Here is a 13747-nt window from a genome sequence, read left to right on the forward strand (position 1 = left end):
CAGAGACAGAAAGAGCATGAGCAGGGGAGGGGCAGAGAGAGAGGGAAACACAGAATCGGAAGCAGACTCCAGGCTCCGGGCCATCAGCCCAGAGCCCGACGCGGGGCTCGAACCCACGGACCGCGAGATCGTGACCTGAGCTGAAGTCGGACGCTCAACCGACTGAGCCACCCAGGCGCCCCTGCCGTGAGGCTTTTAGTGATGTGAGCGTGTATCCCCTTCCCCCTAAACTGAGACAGTCCCTCTCTGTCCTGGAGTTCACGTCTGTTTCTGTAACCCAGCATGCACCTGGCACAGCCCCTGCCTCATTAGAGGCGCTCAGTAAATATTTGCTAAGCCGGCGAGGTATCTCTTAACTAAAAAGCAGTGCGTCGAGACCTCCCTTTTCCCTTTCTCTCGGGAAGAGTCACGTGAGCAGGCGGGGGCTGCTCCTGCTCAGGAGCTCCCCGAGATATCCCGGGGCTCCCGCCTTTCAGCACCCAGGATGCTGGAGACACAGAGCACAATTATCGGTTGCAACAATGAGCCCACGGCCCCGCCGGCTCTCCGACAAGCCCAGACAAAGCGCAGGGACCTTGTAACTGAAAAGGCACTGAATGGGGAGAGAGGAGGCGTGAAAGCAGGACTAGAGCAGGCTGCCGGGAAGGAATCAGGGCGCACAATGCCACCCTCCCCCACCCCAGGGGCCGGCGCCTTCTCCCCAGGGTGCCCCGTTCCACCGTCTGGGCCTTTGTCACCTATTCGGAATCGGGCTGGGCACGGAGGGAACGAATACGTCAGCGGCCACGGAAGACCAGATCCCCGGAATTGCGAAGGAAGAAAACAACAACAATGAAAAGAGAAGCCCTTCTCGACTCCCGGTCTATTACTGTTTTTGTGAAAGAGGAAAAGTAAGTGGGCTTCCCCACGGCCCCTGGTCTGGGACCGCTCCTCCGGCCAGTCTAGCAGATGGAAACGTAAAAGCTCCAGTGACAGGCGATCAATGCCACGTTCTTAGGTGAGCTACCTGGGGCTGCGGACCTATTGCAGATGCTGTGCCCACGGGCCGGGGCAGACATCACTAATCAATTACAATGCCATTTCCTGTGGAGCCCAGCCAGCTCCCCAGTCTTCTGGTACAGGACTCCAGGCAGCCATGGCCCATGGGGGTGTGTCAGCTTGCAAGGAGGAAGCTGCCTTCCCCGGGCTGGCCTCGCCCGACCCCTTCACTGATTCACTCAACAAAGGAGACTCTGGGAAGTCGCTCCACCACCCCAAGGTGATCTCAAGGGTGCAAGGCAGAGCAGGGCCAGAAATCAGGTCTCCTGACTCGCTGGCCAGTGTTCTGCTCACTTGGAAAATCACACTGGCTCCTCTCCAAGCTGACAGCTGACTTCTGATGGCCACGGCACAAGGACAACACGAGAAAGGAGAACTCGGGTAACCAGACTATCTCAGCCGAGCGAGTGCTGCTTCATCCTGGTCTGAGCAGCAGTAACTTTCACAGCCTCTGACCATCCCCTGGTGGACAGACTGGCAGGCAGAGAGCAGGGTAATTAAAAAAGGGGATGCAGAGGGTCTGAAACAGATTTTCTGCAGAGCGGGCATCTCGAATGAAGACAGTATCACCCAGCGCACGTCCCCGTCAAGTGCCTTGGGGCTGTGCTCCTGGGGATCTTAAATGGGGAAGGGCATGCTCTGAGAAACGTGGCTTTGTGCCCAGCCTGCCAGACCCCGGGTCTGGAGGGATGGAGAATCGACAAGAGCCTAAGGAAGTTATGTGCTGGTATCTCAGCTCTCCGATAATGGGGTAGAAACCCAGAACCACTGTTTTCTCACACTGCAAACAACGGATGCTTAACATTTTTTTGCAGTCTCTACAGGACCAGGTTCACGCACGAATCTGCTAAACAGAAGTAGACCCCTGGAGATCAAATACACCTACGAGGCCAATCTCTTCATTTTCTTGCGTTCAATTAGCCTACGTTTCAGTGATAAAGTATATACACCGTTCACACAGCGTTATAAAAATGGGATAATTTCTCTTCTTCATTCCCACGCCCCCTCACCTGGCTGCTGTGTGTCTGGTGAGTGTTGATTCCCTTCTGACCAAAGGATCAGACTACCTGCAGCTGACCCAAAGGCCAGAGGACTCTCCTTTCTCTGACCCCCAGGGACGCTCATGCCGACGACATTCGGGGTCGAACTGTCTTGAAGGGAGTGGGCCTGCCCGCTTCATCAGAGATCCCTTTTATAGCATCCGTAACAGAGAGTTGCCTTAGTCTTCTCTTGCTTGCCCCCGGGGATGGGCAACTCACTACGGCAGGGTGTGGTCTTGCTATAATCCTTTATGGATAAGGGTATTTGTTGTTTTAAAAAAACTTTTTTTTGGGGGGGGGGGGGCGCCTGGGTGGCTCAGTCGGTGAAGCGTCTGACTTCAGCTCAGGTCAGGATCTCACGGTCCGTGAGTTCGAGCCCCGCGTCGGGCTCTGTGCTGACAGCTCGGAGCCTGGAGCCTGTTTCAGATCTGTGTCTCCCTCTCTCTCTGACCCTCCCCAGTTCATGCTCTGTCTCTCTCTGTCTCAAAAAAAAAAAAACGTTAAAAAAAGAAATGAAAAAGCCTTTTTTTTTAATGTTTATTTTTGAGAGAGAGACAGCATGTGTGCACGTGTGGAGGTGGGAAGAGAGAGGAGGACAGAGGATCTGAAGCTGTGTGCTGACAGCAGAGAGCCCGATATGGTGCACAAACTCACAAACGGTGAGATCATGACCTGAGCTGAAGTCGGACCCTTAACTGGCCAAGCCACCCAGGTGCCCCTGAGAAAACTTTTTATTTTGAGATCATTATAGACTTGTAGGCGGTTCTAAGAAATAATCAGGGAGATCCTATATACTACCCTTCACCCAGTCTCCCCCAGTGGTAACATCTCCTAACAGTACAACAGCACAAGCAAAAAATCAACATGCAATCTGACCACTTGCAGGCTGGTGACCGGTCAAGATACAGAATGTTCATCGCAAGGGGACCCCCTGTGCTTCCTTTTTACAGACACGGCCGCCCTCTCTCTCTCTCTCTCTCTCTCCATCTACCTAATCCCCAATTAATGGTCCCATCTCTCTATCTTGTTGTTTTAAGAATGTCGTATAAATGGAATCCCGCAGCATATACCCTTTGGAGATGTGCTTTTCCCTCTCGGCATAATGCCCCAGAGATTTCTTTCACCCAGGCTGCTGGGGATACTGATAATTTACCCCTTTCTCTCGCTCCGTAGTATTTTGTGGTTCAGATGAACCGCGGTTCATTTAACCATTTGCCTGCTGAAGGACGTTCGGGTGGTTTTTGGGTTTTGGCTATAATGAATGAAGTGCTGTGTGCATCTGTATACAGGTTTCTTCCTCCCTCCCTCCTCTCTTTCCTCCCCTCCTTCTGTAGTAGCTTTATTGAGATACGATTCACATACCAGGCAATCCAGCTATTCGATGGTTTCTAGCATATTCTCAGAGTTGTGAAATCAACCACCATAACGGAGAAAATTTTCACCGGCTTAGAAAGAAGCCCCCGATCCTTGAGCTATCACTCTCCGACCCCTCTCCCTCTCCCTAAGTGATTTCACTCAGATGAAATTATGCCATGCGTGGTCTCTGGGGACCGGCTTCTTCTCTCGAGCACAAGGTGTTCAAGGTCCAGCCATGGTGTGGGTGATGTCAGTGTGCATTCCTGTTCACGCAGGGTAACACCCCCCAGACCGCATGTGGGTTGTCCACTCATCAGTGGATGGGCACGTGTGCAGGGTTTTACGTGCGCCTCAGTTCCCATTTCTCTGGCGCACGTGCACAGAGGTGTCACTGCTGGGTCGCATGGGAAGTGCGTGTTTAGTTCGGAAAAAAGTGCCCATACTCACCCCGCGTGGCTGTACAATTTCATGTTCCCGCCAGCACTGCGGGAATGGTCCGGTTTCTCCACAACCTCGTCTAGATGTTCTGATGGGTGTGTATATATATTTACCCGTTGCTACTCTGAGCACACATCCGATCCCTGGGAACATCTGCTGAGGGTTATCAGCAGTCCCCTCCCGGGCACGCCTGTGTAGGCTGGCCGGCCTATCTAACAGGATAGAGCCTCGCCCACGCCCCCTCCGAAAGCAAGCTGGCCCACGTCGGAAGCTGGGTTCAAGAGGCGGCCAGGCCACAGAGTGGTTGGGACACCTGGGACAGCTGGGACTTGGGCCAGGTGACTCTGTCGAGCTCTGTTCCCCACAGCTGGCTAACACGAACCCTGGGGTCCACTGGGAACCCCAGAACTTCTTTCTAAATAAAAAGACGTTCGGCAAGGACTCCTACATCTGTCTTTGGGACACTCTCTTGGAGGAAGGATGGATTCCTTGGCATTTTTTAGTCCCCGCCTAGTAGCTGGCATCATCTTTCTGAATGCAGCGATCCTGAGGGCAGGAGCCGGCCCGGCTCCCGGAAAGCCCAGGCCAAGTATTTGCGCACTGGCCCTAATGAGCATCGCAGACGCGGGGAATCTCACGGCGATGACGGCCGAAGACCGGCGTATCGAAAGAACTTAACACACGTGCCAAATGGGTACAGGAAAGGGTTAAGAAGGCGCATCTCTGTCCCTGGAACTTGTAGTGGGAGAGGCTGCACAGAAAGGGAGGAACGGGGAGTGTGAATCCGACTCTGCGACTTGCTCGGGGTTTTATGGCCGGGCAGCCATCTGCCTCGTGTGCCTCAGCTTTGGCTCCCGGGGCTCGTCGGGGGAGGAACGTGCGAAATCGTGAGCACCGGAGCACTTCAGGCCCTGGCAGCGCCCTCTGTAAGGAGCTGTGCAAACGGCTGGGGGGGGGGGGGGGGGGGATCGTCACCAGCGCCTCCCTCCCACGGCACAGAAAGTGCCAGTAAGGAAATGTCGATGCAGCAACGTCGGTGCTGCGGCTGACATCCGCGGGGGAATCAGAGCTGTTCCCGAAGGGAGTGCTCACCGGAAGCCCCCAAGCCCGCACGTGTGCTTGCACGGGTCAACTGAGAAGCGTGGCCCTGGCACCACCACCGTGGCCAGTGGTTACGTGCGACCCATCACAGGCGAGCAAAGGGAGGCGCGGGGAGTGGGGCTGACGCCTCCTTCATGCTGCCCTGCCCCTCCCCCAGACGTGGCTCGTGATCCGCCAGTCGCTTAGGACCCTCGATGCCTCGAGGAGCTGTCCTCCACTCCTGTCTCCATCACCGTCCGCACTAAGGCACAGCGGGAGTTTGCAAACGCACCCCTGCCTGCTTCCACTGCCGACGTCAGGTCCAAACCACGATCACCTCTGGCCCCTCACACCGGCTCTGACCCTCTTTTCTCAAGCTCTTTTTACAAGTGTAAGTCACCGACCACTCCCCCCGGCTCTCGGGGGCCGTGGGATATTCTTTATTTATTATTCAGACACAAAGGCCTGAAGTGCAAAGGGCCGGGAACAGTCAAGGCAATCGGGGAAGAACAAAGACACCAGATATCAAGCTCTTAGTCACAAAGCCACAGTAATTAAGACGGGGCGTATTGGCACACGGGATAGACAAATAGACCGGAGGAGCGGATGAGAGAGTCCAGAAGCAGACCCTCACGTGCACGGTCATCTGATTTATGGCAAAGTCAATACTGCACAGCAGAGGGGAAAGAATGGTTTTCACAATAAATGATGTTGGGCCAACAGACTTGGGGAACGTACCTCGATCTCTACCTCACGCCATATGCAAAAACCGATTCCTGCTGGACTCCGCACCTAAATGGGAAAGGTCAAAGCTTTTGGAGGAAAACAGGAGACTATCTTCACGAGCCTGGAGGAGGGAGGGTTTGCTAGTAGGACATGAAAAGTTCTAACCACGAAGGTAAAAAATGGCAGACAACGTTAAAATTAAGAGCCCTCTGCTCATCAAAGGACACCATTAAGAAACCCACAGAACGGGAGAGTGAGGGGCTGGCAACCATATACCCACCCCAGGACTTGAAACCAAAATACAGAAAGTTATGTAAGAAGTAATTAGAAACATAAGAAAAAAATGAGACAACCCGATTTTTAGAAAAATGGGCAGAAGACTTCAACAGGCATTCCACAAGAGTAGACCACATGCTCACAAGCACATGACAAAACATCCGACTTCCTTAGCTACCAAGGAAGTACAAATTAAAACCACGATACAATGATGCCATTATACACCCACCAGAATGGCTAAGAGAGAAAGACACTACCAAGTGTTGGCAAGGACCCGGGGCAACTGGCTCATTCAAACTGACAGTTTATGCAAACGGACAGTTTCTTTGGAAACCCGATAGAGAGATTTACTAGAGCTGAAACGTGCACATCCCGTGACCCAGCAATTCTACTCCCGCACGGACACGTTACAGGAACGTGTGCACGGGGTCACCAGAGCCATATGCGAGGATGCTCGCAGAAGCGTTCTTTATTGGAAACAGCCAAAAACCTGAACACTACCCAAGTGCTCATCAGGAAAATGGATAAGCGTACTTCAACATATTCACACGATGGAACACCATACAACACTGAGGATGAACAAATCATGGTAACATTAAAACACAGAAGGATCTCACAATGAAAGATGTTGAGCAGACAGGACCGACACCAAAAGTGTATACGTGATGATGCCATTTACACAAAAAACCAAAAACAGGCAGCACAAATACATGTTTTTAGAAGTCAGGACAGCGGTGGGCAGCGAGTGGGTGGGGCGGTGACTGGAAGGGGGCACCGGGCACGCTCTTGTCCTGTTTCTTGAGCTGGCCGCTGGTCACACTTGAGTAACAAGTCGAACGACCATCCACAGCCCTCATCATGGCCCACAAGATCGTGCCCCGTCCACTCTTCTCATCTCAGCATCGTCCCTCTGCTCACCCTGCCCGTTCCCCTCCAGGGCCAAGCACATTCCCACCGGGGGCACAACCCCTGCCATCCCTACGTCTGCATGCAGCTCACCCCTTCATAGCCACAGGTCCCCACGAGAAGGTCCCTCCTCAGAGAAGGCTCTCCTGACCACCCTAAGACACCCGGTACTGGGCGAAACGTGCCCGCCAAATTCATGTCTGCCAGAGCTTGTGGATAGGATCTTATTGGAAATAGGGTCTTTGCAGATGTGATCAAGGTAAGGGGAGGCCATACTAGACCTGGGTGGGCCTTGAATTTAATGGCTGGTGCTCCCAGCTCAGTTAAGAATGCATGAATCAATGAATGAATGAATGCATTCACACCACCCTTCGAAACATCAGCAAAGGGGAAGGGAGGGATGAACGGGCAGACCACAGAGGACTTTTAGGGCAGTGAAAACAGTGTCTATGACACTACAATGACAAATATACGTTATTACACATTTGTTCAAATGCCCTGAACATATGCCATCAAGAATGAACCCTAATGCAAACCACAGACTTGGGGTGATAATGACGTGTCAACGGAGGTTCAGAGAATATAAGAAATTTGCCACGCTGGTGGGGGGGTGTTGATGATGGGGGAGGCTATGTGGGTGGGGAAAGGAGGCCTACGCAAACTCTGTCCCTTCCTCTCAGTGGGGTTCTAAACCTGAAACTGCTCTAAGAAGTACTCTTAAACCACAAAGACCTTGGCAGACCAGGAGGAGCAGGGGTGCCCCGATGAGAAAACAGGTCAGAGCGAGGAGGTGGGCTGCAGAGGTGAACACAGCAGCTCTCTGGGACCTCACGTCTCAAGCTCAACGGGGGCCAACGGGGGCCAACTGGGCTACAGCTCTACCTGTAAGGTCTCCGTGTTTTATCCAAAGCGGAAGAAGAAAATACCACGCCTGGGTAATTAATACTAGAAGACAATGCCCCAAACCTCTAGGGCGTGCCCCATCTCCGCGCAAGCCCTGTGGTTAGCTTCGTCTAGGGATCAGCAAACTTACCCCATAAAGGGCCTGACAGTCAGTATTTTACAAGCTCGCGGGTCGCTAGGTCTGAGATGCAGCTACTCAGTTCTGCTGCTGCGGGGTGTGAAAGCGGCCAGACGGTGTGAGAAGGAAGGAGTGTGGCCGGATCTGGATGAGGGACGTGGTGGCCTCCATCTAAGGGCTCCCTGGAGGGCTGTGTGTGTGTTTGGGCGGGGGATGACCTACGTGGGGAGAGACAGCCTCCTTACCCCCTCCCTTTCCGAAGGGAGGTTTTCTCTCTCCCCCACGCCCTTTCTCCGACCCCAAGGCTGCCTTAACAGAGCTCCTCCCCCGTGGAGCCTGGTGAACAGGAAGAGGCCCCATCCGTCCAGAACCTCCGAGAAGAGCACACTACAGGGATCCTGGCTCCCTGCTTTCGGGAAAGTTACTGCTGACAACCAGGAGCCCATCAGGCAGTGATCCCTTGCCCGGGTGAGGGAGGAGGTCAGGGGAACTTGGCAGGCGCACTGTTCCGCAGCCCTCCCTCCACGGTCACGGTCACTGCGAGAGGAAATGAGGAGGAGAGAGGCCAGGGACGACGGACCCCGTCCACAAAGCGGGCGCAACAGGTGCAGCGCGGACAGGAGACGCAAGCTGTGTAATTAAGGCCTCCAGACACCTGTTGGGAGCTCACCCATTCACACCCCTAGCAGGTGGTTCACACCTCTGAGTACAAAATCACCAAAAAGGGGGGGGGGGGGGAAGAGGCTCAGATGAAAAGCTCTCTTCACCTGTAGCCCGTAGCCGCTGCCCCAGCTCACCTGAGGCAGCACTTCCGCCAGCAGCTCCCACCCAACATCCCTGGCCCTTGGGGACAGTTTCAAGGGGGTAGGAGGGGCTCCAAAGTGAGGGAGACCAGGCGGTGCCACTGCAGAGCTGTGTGGCCCTGGGCAAACTCCCTAACCTCTCTGTGCCTCACATACCCTTTCCCTCAGGATTCCAACGAGAAAGGCTTGGCGCAGTTGGACCTGTGCGCTTAGCAAACGCTCACCTATGTGCTTAGCAAACATTTATTGAGCACCCTCTATGTACCAGGGACCCGGAGACACAGCAGCGACCAGAGTGTCCAAGACTGCAGTCTGGGGTGGGGGAAAGGGACACCGAACACCCACACGGGGCCACACGGGTCACGTGCTCCCAAAGCCAGCCGTGTGTGTAGGACCTCCTTCCCAGAGGATCACTGCCTTCCAGAACCCACGCTCAAACCAAGGCCGCCCATTGGGTACAGAAGAAACGGGCGAGCCAAGGTCCTGCTAGAAACAGCCCCTGTTCCTCTCTGGGCCCCAGGAAACGGGTCCGAGAACTGCAGCACACCGGGCCACAGGGAAGATGCACCGATGACGCGGGCGCCTGAGATGTGGCCGGCCCGGTGCCCCACGCCTCCTGGGTGCTGAGAGCATCACCACCTCGTTCTCCAGGGTGGTGCTAACTCGGGGCCATCGCTTGAAACTCGGGTGGGAACACGACCCGTCCGTCAAATCCCATGGCTTCGCACATGCGCTTATGCGTAAGGCGGGGGGGCCCTGAGCACCTGCTTCAATTGGGGTTCAGACTTAGGCCCTATCTGTGGGGCTGTTCTCGGAACCACCCTCTGTCCCAGGGACCTTCAAATCCAGGCTTTGCCCACACACATACACGTGCACACACACCTACCTCCGCCAGAGCAAACCCAGACGGGAAGGGAAGCCAGTCTACACCCTTCCTCTTCCGGAACGGATGCTAGTTTAAGGCTGTGCACACCACAGGGTGAGCCGGGGGCCGCGTTCACCCCCGCTCTGGTTGTGGGGTGAGGAGTCTGGTCCCTGCGTGCCAGCACATGCTTGCACGGTCCAGAGGATCCCCATTTGTCTTCCGTGTGTCCCTTACGGAGTAGAGAGGCCAGTGTCCGTCCCCCAGTACTGACTCTCTCTGGCCCAGGGCCAGCTGGAGGGGGAGAGGATCACCAGGCAGGAAGGCAGACTCAGGGAAAGGAGGCGAACCAGTAAGAAAATGCCACGGGGGGGGGGGGGGGGGCGCGCCTGGGTGGTGCAGTCGGTTAAGCGTCCGACTTCAGCCAGGTCACGATCTCGCGGTCCGTGAGTTCGAGCCCCGCGTCAGGCTCTGGGCTGATGGCTCAGAGCCTGGAGCCTGTTTCCGATTCGGTGTCTCCCTCTCTCTCTGCCCCTCCCCCGTTCATGCTCTGTCTCTCTCTGTTCCCCCCCCCCCCAAAAAAAAGAAAAGAAAATGCCACAGGGGACCGTCAAGGGTCTGCGGTGCCATCGAAGACATCAGCTCTGTCGAGAGTCAGACCGGCCCTGGGTTCAAAGCCTGGCGCCCCCAGTTTCGTGCTATTTGACAACCAGCGCTAATGTTTATTAACCACCTACTCTGTCCCAGGCCCTGTATTACGCTCTCCATAAGCAGACGCTCATTTAACCCTTCCAACAGCCCACGAGGCGGTCACGTGGCGCGGGAGCTGCTGGGTGCCGGTGGGGCCGGCAGATGGCCCAGTGGCGGGATCTGGAGCCGGGGAGCCCATTTCCTCCCTGGGAAACGGAGGCAATGCCACTCCGCGGGGCCGTTGTGGGAAACGGACCCGTAATAATGCAGAGCCTGGCACAGAGGTCGGGCTCGGAAACTATATTTCACGGTAACAAACACGTTCTTGCCGTAGCGTCGTCATAAATTACCCCAAATGCCACCAGCAGGGCTGCTGTCACCTGGTGCCAGGGGAAGCGGAGGCCCAAAAAGGTGGCAGGGGGGGACACTGCTGTGCCCACTCTGACTTTTCTGAAGGGCCAGCCGCGAACCGTCCCAGATGATGATCCCATAGGGATCCGGATCCGCAGTGCCTCAGGGTACTGGATTCAAGGGGCTGCGGGGTGGTGTGGGGGGGGGCACCCCACTGCATGGCTGGGGGCCCCCAGGAAGGGCGCGGGCAGGTGCTGCCCCGGGGTCACGTGCAGGGCCCCGAGGGCCGGGGAGAGTGGGCGAGTTGCGACCCCCCAGCAGGTGCGCTTGAGAACATGACCGTGCCTTCCCGCTACGGCCCTACGCTCACTCCCGCGTGCCACAGGAGCATCACTGTCCAGCTGCCACCGTCGCTTTGCTCCCTGGTCCTCCCCAGTGAACTCCTCGGGGGGAGGCGCCCGTCTCTCCTGAAACAGCTGCCGGCCCGACACCTAGGCCCGGGGCTGGTGCGAACGACACATTCGCGGGACAATGGTGCCACCGACGTGATCTAGGGGGCAGTGTCCTTCTGGACCCGGGAGGAGGACGACAGGCGGCAGAGAGCAGCGTTTCCGAGCCACGGCTCTGGGTCAGACTGCTGAAATCCCAGTCCTGGCTCAGCTGCAGGTTCTGAGCAGGACGCTTTATCTGCCCAGGTCTCCAGCATCCTTCCGGGTGCAAAACAGGTAACAAACAGCCTCCCTCCTCTACATGGCGGCTACGCAGCTTAAAGGAGACGCTGCACGGGGCAGACGCGCAGCTGGGGCCCAACACACGGTGAGGGCCCCATCGGAGCAAGCTGGGATTCTTGATCGCACCCGGCAGGACAAGCCCGTAAAACCCGCCTGCAAAATGGACCAGACTGGTTCCCCTAAAGCCCTGAAATCCTCCCCTGGCTCTGACCTTTGCCGGCCGCTGGCTTTGTCTGAAATCGGGTCTGTGGTTTCCAGGACGAGCGGAGTCCCCCCTGAGAAGGCTCACAGCGCCCCCTGCCGCCCGCCACCGGGAACGGCCTCAACCCCCCAGCCCCAGAGCACAACAAAGCAAGGTGAGCCCTCCGCGGTGGCTTTCCGTTTCCAAGGGCTGGCGAAAGCTACCATCGGAACAATGGCAGGGGGAAGAGACACCGCGCATAATTACGTTCCGTGGACGCTAATTCCCTGTCTCCGCAAAATAAATATAAAACGAGAGATCAAACAAAGCGCTCTTCCCTTTCCGAGCGGATCTTTTGTTTCCCTGGGTAAGTGTCACCCCAAACAGGCTGCGGCACCAAGTGGAACTGTCATTTCGGCGGGATGCTATTTCCTGATCAACACGTGCTGTCTGCGGCAATCCTGTTTTGATCTGGCAGGTCTTAAATTGGACTCTCTTTCACAAGCAGGAGCCCGTTAAAACGAGCCGGCGTGCGAGGCTGAGGATGCGTACTCCTCTCCCTGGGTGCAGGGAAATGGAAAACGTCCCCCCAGGTCGTGACCCCACCTCACCAGGCTGTTACTGCCACGCAGGGGACCTGGGATCACAGCTAAGACCCCACTCCTCCGAAAACGGCGTCTGCACCAGAGCCAGCAAAACCACGTCTGTTAACGAACAGCACGTTCAGCGTACAATTTAGAACGGAGGTGAGAAGGAGGGCGGAGGTGAGAAGGAGTTTTGAAGCAAATCCCATAAATGGTTCCCTACTCTTTAAATCGGGTGAGAGGGCGAAGAGGTAGATTCACACAAAGGTACTTCTGTCTAGTCCCCCAAATATGGGATTTATATTTTGCATCCACAGTTGACTTCAGTGAGGTGATTTAATCAGTAAGATGCCGACTGATAATTGCAACAGGGACACAGCTCTCCGGGTCCTGCAGGCCCGGGAGCCCCCGGCGATCTGGTCCACCTGCCGTTACACTCCGAGGGCGAGACTGTCTCTCCCTGGGCCACCCAGCACCCCACACCCGGGGAGGGTCTTGGCTTTAAACGTCTTCCTGTTACGCCCGTTCGTAAGATGTTTATCCAGGGCTTGCTTCTAGGTGGTACCCAACTAATCTGCAAGGCCGAACGGTGTAACGCGTTAGCACAGGGGTTGCAAAGTGGTGGCCCTTGGGCTCCATCTGGCCACAGCCAGACTTTGTCCTGCACTGTTTGTATTTGAGAAAGTAAATTAGTTGCCAGCTTACTCCCCCTAAAAATCTGGAATGCCGGTTTTCCTTTCAAAACATAGGGAAACTGGTCTGATTCAATCTGCCTTCCTGCACAGCATCACCACTGGCCTTCCTGCTGTCAGTACCTCGCCCCCCGCCTGTCCTTCCGGGTCCCAGTGCCTAGCGTTTCTGACCCTATGCTGGCATCTGTTGCCGGACTGCACTATTTATTCAGGGGATTCATCCATATTTCAAAACAGTCTCTCTCCGTAGACAGCAATGTAGACAGTGGTGCCCAACTCTGGCTGGACAGTAGAATCCCCAGTGGAGCTTTGATCAAAACACCAATGTCTGGGCCCCACGCCCGACCAACAGAATCCAACTCCACGGGGGCGGGGCCTGAGCAAAGGTATGTTTATGAAAGTCACCGGGTGACTCGAAAACACCACCGGGGTGGAGAGCCGCTGGCTAAACCCAGAGGAATGACTTGGCCGGAAGAGTTTCAGACAGATGCTGAGCCTCGGCCACCAGGGCCCCCGCCCCATCCTGCTGCGGGTGGGGACAGAGAACACCAGCCGCCCTCTCTTTCTGTCTCACCTCCTCTGGGGGAGGAGGCCTGGCTGTTTCGAGTTTTCTCTGCATAGTGCTCACGGCGCATGAGTTCAAGAGAGATAAATCAAAGGCGGCCAAAAGATGACCTTTGAAAGACCACTGGGCCGGCCTGCGGTGGAGCCATCAAGGACCCGAAGGCCACCTGCCAAGGCTCCAGCAGGCTCCCCCCCACCACATGCCAACCGGTGGACAGAAGGAGAGCTGCTCACCTGAAGAGCTCTCGGATCTCCCGGCTGTCGGCCTGGAAGGGGATGTTGCGCACCAGGATCTTTGAGGTCGTCTGCTTTCTGGGCACTTGTTTCTTCCGAGCGGACGTCAGAGCTGGCCTAGACGATTAGGAGAGAAGGTTCGAGTTATCTGGGGTGTGGGCAGCTGCTGGCCTA

At 55.9% G+C, this 13747-nt stretch overlaps 1 protein-coding gene across 3 annotated transcripts in view; it reads right to left on the reverse strand.

Annotated features, from left to right (window-relative positions):
- RBM19 (RNA binding motif protein 19) overlaps positions 1 to 13747 on the reverse strand; it is a 151017-nt gene that overhangs the window by 88211 nt on the left and 49059 nt on the right. For all 3 annotated transcript variants that reach the window (XM_043557683.1, XM_043557681.1, XM_043557682.1), the window contains exon 21: positions 13574 to 13690. In XM_043557683.1, coding sequence (XP_043413618.1) covers positions 13574 to 13690 — 117 coding nt within the window. The remainder of the gene's footprint in view (positions 1 to 13573; positions 13691 to 13747) is intronic.

Source organism: Prionailurus bengalensis, chromosome D3, assembly GCF_016509475.1.
Source record: "Prionailurus bengalensis isolate Pbe53 chromosome D3, Fcat_Pben_1.1_paternal_pri, whole genome shotgun sequence".
Lineage (NCBI taxonomy): Eukaryota > Metazoa > Chordata > Mammalia > Carnivora > Felidae > Prionailurus > Prionailurus bengalensis.